Consider the following 14,132-nt stretch of genomic DNA (forward strand, 5'->3'; position numbering starts at 1 on the left):
TCCAGGGAAATCTTTAAAATGTATACCCAGTTATTAGGAAGATTCAAACCCCTTCCCCTCCAAAAAACCCCACACCCAAAACACCCAAAATACAAACACAGTTCCATCTATTTTTAGAAATTAGTACTGCTTCTAATTTACACATTCAATGCATAATCACATCTAGATTTTTGGAAATAAGGTGATCCATTTAGAACAAAAATGTTAGTCTAAAGCCCACAAAGCCAGCAGCCATTAAAAAAAAGACTTGGTACCATATATAAAATATAATTATTTTTTAAATTTAAAAAAATGACAAAAATACACACATGGAGCATTCACAGTATAGTTACTATTCTTCCTATGGCAAGAGTGCCTACAAATCAACAAAATGAAGATGACTATTTCCATAAAAGTAAAAAGGTGAAAAAATGACATTAAAACTATAAAAAGAAACCTGAATTTAATAGAGATGCAAACTAGAAAAAGAAGACTTAATTTTATAAAAATTTTAAATAAGCAAATATTGGGGGCTAGGAAAGAATGTACTCATGATGACAGGCAAATTCTTTTTAAAAATATACTTTTATCAATTTCAGAGAGGAAGAGAGAGGGGGAGAGAGAAAAAGAGAGCAAGAGAGAGAGAGAAATACCAATTATGAGAGAGAATCATTCATCAGCTGCCTCCTGCACATCCCACACTGGGGATTGAGCATGCAACCCAGGCATGTGTCCTGACCAGGAATCAAATCATGATCTCTTGGTTCATAGGTTGATGCTCAACCACTGAGCCAGGCTGACCTTGGCGACAGGCAAATTCTTGCACTGCTAGGGAGAGTACAACTGTTTCTGCTTTACTTTTCTTTAAGTCATAAGCAAATAAATAACAAAGATATACTTATAAAAATGATCATCTCAGTGTCTGTTTTTGTTAAACTTGGAAACAAGATAATTCTCAATAATAAAGAACTGAAGGACACAAACATGCACAGAAACACACAGAGGAATGTGCATGAATGTCAACATGTGTGCAGATATTTACATCTGTACAGATATTTCTAGGCTAATTCTATAGTCTCAGAAATCAGAATTTCCATATTTGTCTTAGATACCAATGAGGCATTACATATTTAAATACTGTGCATTCATTTGATATTTAATTTGACTTCATGCATTTGCAATTATAGGCTTACCTATGATCATTATGAATTGTATTGCATCCCATAACTGTATTTGCCTTATGATCTGTAATAGACCTTATAAGATAATTTCTACGGTAGCCATGCTATGTTACTGTACTTTGATGTTACAAATATAAAAATTTTTTGCTTCACCAAAAACTTCCATCTATAATAATAAAAGCATAACATGCTAATTAGACTGGACAACCTCCGGTTGAAGCCAGGGCTGCGAGGGCCGAGCCCCTTTCACAGATTTCGTGCACCAAGCCTCTGGTATAAGAATAAATGGAATTGTTGTCATTTTAAAGACAGATGACATTTAAGTTAGAATAACATTACCTCCAAAACCAAAGAATGAAAGTCCTTTGCCTATTCTTAGTTTAATATTTATGGTTTGATCAAGGAATAAACAAGGCCATTGCCTCATCCATCATATGCATTATTACCCTAAATACAGATTAAAACATTTTAAAAATAAACTTTAAGCTCACAAAGCAGAATGGATAGCATAATGATATTATGATATGTGCTAGCAGATATAATCAGTGTATCGAATCTTTTCCATTTTACTGAATAAATTTTCAAGAGCCTATGATTTTTCCTGGGCTCTTTAAAAGGTAAGAAGATTTACTCCAGAGGAAAACTAATTCGAAGACTGGTAGACAATTTTTTGTTGTTACAGGAAAAATCAATTGATATTCAAATGTTAATGTACTTTCTCCAAACTACATAATTCAAAGAAACTGGCCTAAAAACAATCTGGAGTAGAGACAAAATATGCATCCCATTTGAGTACCTACCATACATAAGAATTATTAATTTGCAATGATAGCCAGCGACCCTTCCTCTTGGAATAATATGAACCCATCTGTGGTCCTAAAATTTCTTTAAATTGGATTCTTGCCATGTAAGTTTTCTTTAGATGTATTTGATTTTAATGATTCACTTTCAAGAAAACATCGACAGTCCTTCCATCTTAACAAAGCAATTTCAGCAACACATCTGAACTTACTCTCAGATACCCTGTCATCTCAAATGACAACTGACTTTTCTATTGAGGTTCATATTTGTCATGCAATTTATCTCATTCACTTCATTTATTTTCCCCAGGTAATATATTTTGGAATATCACATTTATTTCTTTAACACATTTGTTAAATAATAATTTTGGTAGTTTTCAGTTGTATCACTGAAATAAAAAGACTACACTGTGATGAATCTGGATTTTAATCAATGAGCAAGTGTTCAAACACTGCATTTAACCCCTATGCAATTAATCAAAGCAGAGAAGGCTGCAAGTGGAGTATTGAGAGGGCAATTTTCCACTAAAAAAAAATAGGAAGCAATCTGGCAATAAGCAGTTGACGCGTCATGGTGATATATTTTGAAGGTTACCATGTAAACTCATTTCAAGCCATTAACTTACCCAAGACGGTAAGCTCTGCAGAAGCACTGATATTCTCATTTTTATATGTGACAACGCAGGTGTAAGTTCCACTGTCATCATCTGTCACATTGGAGATAAGCAAGTTGCTTCCACCCAATAGTGAATACTTTTTGGACCTGTAGGACATAAGCATATGAAATTAGAGCGTTAACGAGCAAACCCATCTACCAGCAAGGTACTCAAAGGTTTACATGAACTCCACAAAAATTCAAATTATAAAACTGAAAAGAAATTCTGTATCATAGGGGCTTGATGGTGTGGCAGTTATTGGTGAGAAATTCCTTCAAGGAAAACCACTCCCATTGGAAGGCTTGGTATAGTGATTGAAGAACTGAAGTAGATTAAACTTGGCACTAATGTTAGTGCAGCGAAGAATGTATAGATAATCTGGGCCAGTTCTTTCATTTTGGATTTGAAAGCTGCAAGGTCCTGAGAAGTTGTTCCCCCCCGCGGAGGTTAATGTCCTGTGGCCTCCATCCTACTTAGCAGCCTTTGTACAAGGCCCTTTCACACTGTGCCAGCAATGCCCGCTATGCCAGGGAACACATTGTGATACTCTGCAGATGGGAAGGGTTTCCGCATGCTTTCATATTCTCAGAGCTATTGTGATACCATACCATTTACTAAAGACTAGAGGCCTGGTGCATGAATCCATGCACGGGTGGGGTCCGGCCAGCCCGCTGTGATTGGGGTGGGGTGGGGTGGGGGCAATAGAGGACGTGGCCAGCCGGGGGGAGGGCCCACAGGAGATTGGCAGACCAGCCCACCTCCCTGGTCGAACTCCTGGTTGAGAGACAATTTGCATATTAGCTTTCCTTTATATAGGATTTAAAGTAAATGACATTTACAGATTAACTTATTGTCCCTGCATCTATCAAACCATAGAAAATAAATGTGTTGAAAAGGAGCACGCCAAACCTCAAAATCAATGAAATTAATTTCTTAAGTGAAACCATTCAATCAAAATGTTTCAGGCTAAGTGTTCCATTCTATTTAAGAGTTTATTTTCTAACTATGCCTTAATATTAATGTCCAATGATTCAAACCTGTCCAACTCCTTTTCCTGCCTTATCTGAAATATTTGCTGTAGAGAAGATAGTGAGAGAGATCATTGGAGCTAACAAAAGTTACAGAAATCTACTATATTTGGATGTAATATTTTTAATTCAAGAAATGTTGGTTTCTTAAGAAATATTTCACTCTCTATATGCTTCCTTAGGATGAGACCTTCCGAGTATCTTTGCTGAAGACTCTTGGGGGAGAATTATCTCAATGACAACCTGGCTTTAAAAAATTCGTTTTAGAATTGATCTCATGAATTTTGACTATTCCTTGCCCTTTATCTAAGTGGGTAAATGTCTTTCAGATACTGTATGTCAAGGAATGTGAAAAAATATTCAATTATTATCAAAGACCCTGCCCTAACTGGTTTGGCTCAGTGGATAGAGCATCAGCCTGCGGACTGAGGGGTCCCAGGTTCGATTCCAGTCAAGGGCGTGTACCTTGGTTGCAGGCAAATCCCCAAGAGAAGGTGTGCAGGAGGCAGCTGATGGATGTTTCTCTCTCATCAATGTTTCTAACTCTCTATCCCTCTCCCTTCCTCTCTATAAAAAATCAATAAAATGTATTTTTTTAAAAAAAGACCCTAATATTTGTAGGTATCGATATCAAGCTAGAGCAAGATAAACAATAGCATATAGTTCACAGAAGCCCTAAAGTTACAATACCGGAGCTGGACGACTTCCTCTCCTCGTAACCAGGTGAAGCTTGGGGGAGGGTAGCCAGACACACAGCACTCCAGTACAGCGTCCTTTCCTTCGATGGCTACCACATTGGAGGGTCTTTGCAGGAAATAAAGCTGCCTATGCAATCCTGGGTCTGTTGGGGAAAACACAGCGTCACATTTAAAAAACAAACAAACATATTGTTATTTATTTCAGAGAGAAAGGGAGAGTGAGTGAAAGAGAGAGAAACATCAATGATGAGAGAGTCATTGATTGGCTGCCTCCTGCACACCCCACACTGGGGATCAAGCCCTCAACCAGGGCATGTGTCCTGGAATTGAACCATGACCTCCTGGTTCATAGGTTGACGCTTGCCGGCTGGGCCACAGGATCATATATTTATGAAAAACATTGCAAAGGTAAATAATGTAGCTCAATCATTTTTGTTCCTAGCAAGGCACCGTGATGGAAATGAAGGACCGAACAATGGACAGATGCCAATAAAACTTATGAAATGAATTCCTAAAAGGGTTTTTCCATCCTTAGTTTCTAGAATTATGATTTTAAAATACTCTTAGCTGTTGATGACCTCATGGTATAAGGCAAAGGGAAAATCGTGAGACTACAAGGCACTCCTCTGGGCCACAGGCCTTGTTGTTTTGTCATTATTAGAGAAAAAGACAATATTATCAGTGACTGTTCTAAATGTTATGGCTCCAAACTTTCCATTGATGCAGTTTGCCTGCCTCTAATATCTCTTCCACTTCCTTCTGCTTTGTTTATTGCTTCTGTGGATTGGGAAACAGGATAAGCAAACATGTTAGAATTATGTTAAATAACACACAGGTGCAGAGATTTAGAATATAGAAGGTATGAGAAAATATCTGCTGTCTTCTCAAAGGAAGTTACACGAAAGTTTGTTTTTCATAATAATGCTAGAGGCCTGGTGCACGAAATCATGCACAGGTAGGGTCCCTCCCTCATCCTGGCCAGTGATCAGGGCCAATTCCGGGGGCGGGGGGGGGAGTGACCAGGGGGAGGGACTGCCGAAGGTTGGCCAGCCACAGGAGGTTGGCTGTGGGAGCGCACTGACTACCGGGGGCAGCTCCTGTGCTGAGCATCTGCCCCTGATGGTCAGTGCACATCATAGCTACCAGTTGACCAGTCATTCAGTCGCTTAGGGTTTTATATATATAGATGTTTGGCTCTGTCTAAGCCTTGTGTTTATTTTTAATTTTTAACAACTTTACAGAGACTGAGACTCTAAATAAATAAAGTGCCCCTGCACCCTTCCACTTCACCCAATGCACCTTCTACTACATACGCTCTTTATAAATCTTGGGTATTTACTCCTTAGCAGATGTATCATTGGCGGATATGGTCTCCCATTCAGTGGGTTGTCTTTTTATTCAGTTGATGGTTTCCTTAGCTGTGCAAAACCTTTTTAGTTTGATGAAATCCCGTTTGTTTATTTTTTTCTTTTGTTTTCCTTGTCCAAGGAGGAATATCAGAAAAAATATTGCTATTAGAAATGTCTGAGATTTGACTGCCTATGTTTCCTTTTAAGATTTTTATGGTTTCACATCTAACATTTAAGCCTTTTATACATTTTGTGTTTATTCTTGTGTGTGGTGTCAGAAGAAAATGTTACCTTTGGGCAGAGAAATTGGGTTTCACTTCTCCAAAGATATTTCTCTAATCTAATAAACTATGAAAGTTTTAAGAAAAAAAGCTAATAGAAATGTTTTCAATAGGAAAAAGTTCATATGATTCAAAACACAGCCATAGATTAACTAGAATCACAAATTGTTCGAGTCCTCCATTCCAGAATCAAAGGTCTGTCCCGTGATTTAGATCTGGCCTGGCCCTGAATCTTGCTTTGACCAATAGATAGTGGTGGGAATTACACTCTGAATTCTGGAGCCAAGGCCTCAAGAGGCCTGAAAGTCTCTTTCTTTCTTTCTTTCTTTCTTTCTTTCTTTCTTTCTTTCTTTCTTTCTTTCTTTCTTTCTGTCTAACTCATTAAATGGAATATTTGGCCCACTTCAGCTTAGTCTATTATCTGAATTAGAGAAAACTGATCTGCAATGAGTAGGAAAATGAATGATGATGTGAAAGTAGATCTCAAACTGTTTGATCTCAGTAACCATGTGTACTCTTAAAATTGATTGAGGACTCCAAACTTTTTTGCTTATGCAGGTTATACCTACACATATTTGCCATATTCAAAATGAAAAAAAATAAGATATTTTTAAAATATGTATTTATTAAATATGTATTTACCCATTGCCAAAAATAAGATTAAAAAACAACAACACCACCCTTGTTCTGGCCAGGGGGCTCAGTTGGTTGGAGCATCGTCCTATATACCAAAAAGGTTGCAGGCTTGATTCCTGGTGGGGAGCAGAAACCTGTAGATAACAGATCAATGTTTCTCTCTCACATTGGCATTTCTCTTTCTCTCTCTCCCGTCCTCTCACTCTAAAATCAATAATAATTTTTTAAAAACCCTCTATTTTCCAAAACAAAAAATATTAGTGAGAAGAGTGGTAGTACTTTACACAGGGTGGCACAAAAGTAGGTTCCTAGCTGGGTGTACACAAAACACAGCGTTTATCTTACAATATCTATTAATTATTGTATTATTTTCCACATGAACAACTATAAACCTACTTTTGCCCTACCCTGCACTTTTGAAAATATTTAAATGAGTGGTTTAATAGGAAATATTAGTAACTAGATTTTTGCGTTCCTTCCTGCACTTTGACCTGATATGTTGATTTGGTTGAATTACACGAAAATAACCGACTTCAAACAGATATGCAGTTGGAAAAGAGAAGTGCATTTTAATAGTGTTTTCAGATAATGGTAAATTTTATCCTTTAACACTAAACCAAAACTCAATACCTAATTTCTTGAAAGTCTGTTTTTATGTGGAATCTGGCACCATATTGATAACCATTCTAAGCTATACTATATAAAAAACCATTGGTCTCTCTTGCACTTTGAAAACATCTTTTACCCATGCATGATTTTGGCACATCAATCAATAGTAATTTGGAATGATACACTGAGTTAGACAGATCTTCCAAATGTTGAAACATTGCATCATACACTACCACAAAACCTCATCTGCTACCATCACCACCAATCCCATCAAAAGCCCTCAAAATGTTGTGAAGGTGTCAAGTTCCTAGGAGAGGACACAAGTTTTCCAAATTTCTAATTTAGCCTAAAAACTTGAATTCATCCTTGGCACCTAATACTCTTTTCCTTAAAGTGACTGGCCTACTTCATTCATTTTTGAGAAAATGTCTAACTAATACCCTAGTCTGCATAGCTCCAGTTTTTCTGCTCATTGTCCTCTCAAGTAAAAGTGGTGTCCGTGGGGGAATAAGGCAGCTAATTCAGCTTGAAACTCAAATGTCCACAAAAGTGTTTATCCCCCCAAAACCATTGTATCTTCATATCCTTCACGTTTTGATATGCAGATTATTAAAAAGATGTGTTTTTAAGGATGGAGATATTAATATAATTAATAAATTTTACTGCTTCATCAAAGACATTCTTAAGTCAACATAGAGAAAAAACACACACAAAATATTATCTTGAAAATAAGTTTCACCTCAGAGATCTGAAATCCTCTCAAGAAATGCCATAGACCCACACACTGAGAATTGATGTAGACACGTCTCAACAAATTAGCTCTTCTTCGAAGACACTCACGAAACCCATTTCCTTTCAATGTGGGGCTAGTTTTACATGTTTCAAGTAGAAATTGATAAACTAAACTTACTTCATCCTCCTCCCCTTCTTCCTCTTCCTCCTCCTCATCAAAATCAACAACAACATCATTATTTTTCATTTAGGCCATACAAAACTTAAGTATTTCCAAGCCCTGTCTTTGAGCAATAGATTATTGAAAGGTAAGAAACATCTTAGGTCAGATCACCTGGCACATTTACCCACTTCACATACTCAGAAATAAAAGTTCACTGTCTTCAGAGCCCATGTCCTAAAGAGCCCCAGGAAGGCACACCATGAAGGCCGAGAGAGCATGTTCTGTTTACAGGCATTTTTATCCCTGAATACTAGTTTCCATTGGACATTACGCTGGCCAAGTTCATTGAGTCTGTGAGGTTATACTGGTTCCTTGCTTTCACAGGGTTTCCCAATGCCTTGGGACCACACGTTTTTGTCTTCCCTCAAAGGAAGAGAATAGGATGACTGTATAAATGATCCAAGTGTTAGAGTGAAAGGTAACTATAATATTTGGAGACAGTAGGTGTGGAATGCAGGCACACCCTGCGATGGCAGTGACCGTCTCTTAATGGGGCCGTGTCCCTAAGTCAGCATTACTAAACTTACATGGCTGGGTCTAAAGAATAACTGAGGCAGAGAGAAATTTAATTATGGACTGTTGGCATCTGTGTCAGCAAGAACATAATACTGGTTTGCACAGCTTAATAACTGTCTTCCTTAAAATAACCAGTACTTGCTTTTGATTCATATGCTTTCCTAACGCAAACCCTTTTCATTTTCTGATTGGAAATGAAAGGATACTGCCCACTCCAATGGGGTATTCTCTTCGATTTCTTCCCAGGCATAAGAGTTACAAATTAATTTAACTTCGCAGACCGAGTTTCCTGGATTTCAAGCTAACTTACTGCTTGCTCACCTTCTGGCTGCTTAGCAGCCACATCGAGTTTTCTTTTAGGAAATTCAGCAGGTGCTATGTGTCTTCACACACAAGTGGGTGCTATGCAGCATACCTTACCTGAGGTGTTGGATTTTTTACAAACTGAAGGCAAGACCCTCCAACAGCAAAAAGATTATGACTCGTTTTGTTGTGATCCTTCCTGCATTGCAGTGTTCTGGGACTGTGCTGTGTGCTCCGAGTGAAGCATTCCATGAAACGCCTCCTAATTCTGTTTAGAGTGTCTTTCATTAAGACCTGCCTAATCACTGGAATCAAAATTCATTTAACACCAAACAGAAACCTCCATGTGGCCAAAAGCCAAGGAGTCTGAACAGAGCGAGAAAAGGGAGCTATTTCCCAGGAGCTATTATTCATCATCTATGATTCTGTTACTTTCCTTCCTCATTTACACCAATTCAGAACTAAATATGACATTCCTTGTCTGTACATACTCCTACATCTGTTCATATTTCCTCTTTATTTTTCCATGTGCCCTCGCGCGCACACACACGCATACACACGCACACGCGCATACGCACACATACACTGCTAATTGTAGTTAGAGTTTGGAGGAAGAAAGGAGAGCATCTATTCTTATCACTGGCATATGGCCAAATCCCTTCTGTCTCACAGGCACATTTTGAGTCTGTCAGTAGCAGGCCTGAAGGAAGTGATTTTTTCATTTATAGATTTTTGTTTCTAAATTTTACAGCTGACAGTTGAATCCCAGAAAACAAATGTTGCTATTGTGATGTGTCAAAATTAATTTAGAGAACCCAGAAATCTTCATAATTTATACAAATGTGTAAAATTACATTTAAAACATTCCAGAAAAGTAGATTTTTTTATTCTAACTCCCTTTTTTATATAAAGAATCAATAAAGGTATGCCTGTACATCATGACACTGTTTTGTTTTGTTTTTATGTTCCAGGAATAAATTGAGGTAAAACAAGACCAGAGGAGGAAGGTGCACAGGCTCGCTCATTCATCTGTGTGACCACTGCATTCACTGGGTATAGGTTTGGCTTCTACGTGCCTTCAGAGAAAGTCTCTGTGTAAGTCAGGGCAGACTGCCTGACCCTTCAGTCACCCGCTCCGGGCTGCTAAGTGTCACATGTCTAGTAAATGCGGAGCTGACCATATGCCAACTTCAATAGGTTCTGGGTGAAAGACAAGCTCTCTCCTTTCTTTCTAAGAAATCCTCATTCCTACAGGTGGAGGGCAATTTCAGGTATATTGTTTATGCTTGTAACCGTCAGAGAATGGGAATTAAGAGAAGATAGTATAATCAATATCTAACGTCGGTCAAGAAGGATGAAATAGAAAACCTAATGAGGTGGTGAGGGAGAGATCACTAGGGACATTAGAATTATAGACATGCAAGAAAAATATACTAGGTTCCCCAGTATCAAGTACTTTCAACTTGGAATCCTGGACATTGTTGATGTCCCACAAAATAGCACTGGAAATCTATTTGAAGACTTATTTTTTTAATTCAAACACTAAACAGAAATTATCTATTTATCCATGCAAGCCAGCTTATGTTTACTAACACATTAGATTATTTCATCAATGTCATGTGAAACACTGGTTATCTCATGCCGGTTTAAAGACCTGACCTACAGTAATGAATTCCCACATGGCATGATTAGTCATCGGCTTCTGTGCTGTGCCAGGCCCTGGTTACCAAAGGGCAAGCTAAGTTATCATCTGGGAGGAGCAAGGACACACTGTCACATGGAACTTGGTTAGCTTACGTGTGGTCAATTGTATGCAATGAAAGGTATCCTATCGTCTTTGGGTGTGCTTTTGTGACAACATAAATCAAGTTAAAACTATTGTTTTAAAGTTAATCTAAATGTAGTAACATCTCATATCTGATGATACTATGTTTTGATCTTCAGTTCTTATGTGTCAGCATGGCCTTCTGGTGTTTAGTAACTAGGGTTTGTTTAGCAAACTTGAACTCTTAAACACTGGGATCATGAAGATGGATTTGGGGATGATTGTGGAATGAAACAATGAGATCCTTGGGGTAGTGAGGCTGGTTAACAGATAAAGACACTTAACAGTTTTAGAGGATTAGATGAATTGGTAATGCCTAATAAAGTTCAAATACCAGAAGTCTTGAATTTATCTTCTTACGCCTATTTTCAGCCAGGCCTCTAGAGGTATTTTATATAGCAAAAGAAATGATACTGATGGAAAGTGAGGGTGGAAATCATGCAACAGTGAGTTACTAGAGAAGAAGTAGTTTCAGGAGACTCTGACTTCTAATAGATGGAAAAAGGGAAATGCCTAAATTAGCACTAATGATAAATAGCATAAGTAAATACAGTAGATAAATGAATACTTAGAGATCGAGAATCAAAATCAGGTAATTCATTATCAGAGAAATAATCTTGACAGAATAAAATTCTTTTTTTAAAACTATATTTTATTGATATTTTACAGAGAGGAAGGGAGAGGGATAGAGAGTTAGAAACATCAATGAGAGAGAAACATCGATCAGCTGCCTCCTGCACACTCCCTAGTGGGGATGTGCCTGCAACCAAGGTACATGCCCTTGACGGGAATCGAACTTGGCACCTTTCAGTCCGCAGGTTGATGCTCTATCCACTGAGCCAAACCGGTTACGGCAAGAATCAAATTCTTTAAGACTGGAATTTCTAGAATGCCAAAGTAATTATAATAGCTACCGAGGACTTAATTCCAGGCATTGTTCTTGGCCTAATAAATTAAGATTGCATAACCATCCTATAAAATGTATACTATTCTCTATATTTTACAAGATAAAAAGTTAGATTAAATTACTTGCCCTGCCGAAACCGGTTTGGCTCAGTAGATAGAGCGTCAGCCTGCAGACTGAAAGGTCCCAGGTTTGAGGCCGGTCAAGGGCATGTACCTTGGTTGCGGACACATCCCCAGTGGGAGTTGTGCAGGAGGCAGCTGATCGATGTTTCTCTCTCATCGATGTTTCTAACTCTCTATCTCTCTCTCCCTTCCTCTCTGTAAAAAATCAATAAAATATATTAAAAAAAAATTACTTGCCCTAAATTGCATTAGTAGCAAGTTTTAAAACTACGATTTGTACTGAGTCTGGTGTGAGACTCCATGATTTTAACAACCTATAATAATAGTTCAAATTGCGAATTTTAAATATTCATTAATTGATCAAGAGTGACTTAATGTGAACTGATTTCATGAATTATAACAGTCCAACTGCTGACACCTTCATGCCATCTGGAGGAAATCTATGTAACATAGAAAACGTGGACTTCACAAAACCATCTTATCCAACTTAGATCTATGAAAAGCTAAAATACCTAGTTTATAGCATGATATAATAGTTTTCTTGCCTGACCGTCGAGGCTCAGTGGTTGAGTGTTAACCTATGAACCAGCAGGTCACAGTTCCATTCCCGGTCAGGACACAGGCCCAGGCTGCAGGCTCGATCCCCAGTGTGGAGCATGCGGGAGGCAGCCGATCAATGATTCTTTCTCATCACTGATGTTTCTATTTCTTTCTCTCTCTCTTCTTTCCTCTCTAAAATCAAAAAAATGTATTAAAAGAAGCTAGCCTACAAAAAGAAAGTGGACAATGGGAAAATCCTTCAGTGCAGGAAATACATTAAGTATGGTACATAAAACAAGTTAACATGTTAATCTTATTTGCTCTTCACTTTGTTGTTTCTGTTTATCCATATGCATGTTTATGGTATCCATTGCTCAAAAACCTTTAAGAATATGCAATCGTTAATAAAATGAACAGAATTAAATCTAGTTGATTGGGATTGGATTCAAGGCTTTTCACAGTGTAGGTTCAACCTTTCATTCTAGACTTATCATCTGCTGCCATCTTTTCACAAATGTTTCCCCTGATGATCTAGAAACGTAAACATCTCTATAAAGACTTTCCAAATTTTCCACCTCAAATTTACTTATTCCTTGTCGTTAGATTTGGAACTAAATATATTTTCCTGAATTCACCCTCTCCTGCCTTATATAGTCATATAGCTATATGAATTAGCTAGCTGGCATGATGGTAAATTTAAAAACAAAGTATGCATCATTTTTGTTGTCCCCTATAGATCATTATTCTGTAGAAACTGTAAAAACAAATGATAACAAATTAGATTTAATTTTGCAATAGAAGCAATATTTAGTCAAACCAAAAATCTTAATGCACCCATTGAATTAGTAGTCATTCTTAGTGATGACCAAAATAATGAAACTATTTTTAAGCTAAAAACCATAATTTTTCTATTTAAATAATATAATTTTGGGAATGGTTCTTGTTAAAACTTATTTCAATAAAAATATTATGGAGAAAAATTATTTGAAATATACTTTAGCCCAATTTATTCCATCAAAACCAATGACTCTAATTACACAGATATTTAGTTCATGGCTACCCAGGGCCCAAGGTCATCTAATTGTATTTAAGTGGATGAATAATATATTGAATTACAAATTGTTCAATTCAATTAGGCCATTATGAAAACTGAAATATGAGTATGGGCCAGTTATTTTATTCAACCTCGTGTCCATAGCAGATTTATATTTCAGCAATCCAATGTACTACTTGGCACTCGGGAGTAATGAGAGCTGAGTGAAGTGGACTTGAGAGTCTCAATGGCCACTTCAGCCCCTCATACACTCATACAGTCTCCACCACATACAATAAGATATTTTAAAGCATCTCAGCTCTTAGTGTATTGTTATCAATATTTCAAAAAAGTTCTTTGTGCTTTAATACTAACTTAATGTGCTAAAAATGTACAATTCCTCAGAAGCAAAAGTCTAACTTCTATCTTAAAACATTAATCAAAAAATTGAGTTCATTACCAATTTTCCTACCATTGAATGAAAAAAATATTCACGGAATCTGGAAAATATTGTTATGAAAAAAATCTCCTTTAAAACTGCAATTTATTTTGTACACAATGCACCACTACCCCAATCCCAATCTCAGTGGAAATTTCACTACTCAGCTTCCATTGAGCCTGAACTCCATCCCTTCATTCTTAGATCACATCTAATACGTTTCCAAGACCTGCCCTCAAATCTCACCACCCATCTTCATTTCTGAATCCCTTGTG

General features: G+C 37.3%; 1 protein-coding gene across 1 annotated transcript in view; it reads right to left on the reverse strand.

The window, feature by feature from the left end:
- LOC102763610 (netrin receptor DCC-like) overlaps window positions 1-14,132 on the reverse strand; it is a 27,965-nt gene that overhangs the window by 10,269 nt on the left and 3,564 nt on the right. The window contains exons 2-3 of the mRNA XM_015565697.1: window positions 4,335-4,485; window positions 2,587-2,723 (exon numbers count right to left, since the gene is read on the reverse strand). Coding sequence (XP_015421183.1) covers window positions 2,587-2,723; window positions 4,335-4,485 — 288 coding nt within the window. The remainder of the gene's footprint in view (window positions 1-2,586; window positions 2,724-4,334; window positions 4,486-14,132) is intronic.

The sequence above is a fragment of the Myotis davidii genome, unplaced genomic scaffold (assembly GCF_000327345.1).
Source record: "Myotis davidii unplaced genomic scaffold, ASM32734v1 scaffold520, whole genome shotgun sequence".
Lineage (NCBI taxonomy): Eukaryota > Metazoa > Chordata > Mammalia > Chiroptera > Vespertilionidae > Myotis > Myotis davidii.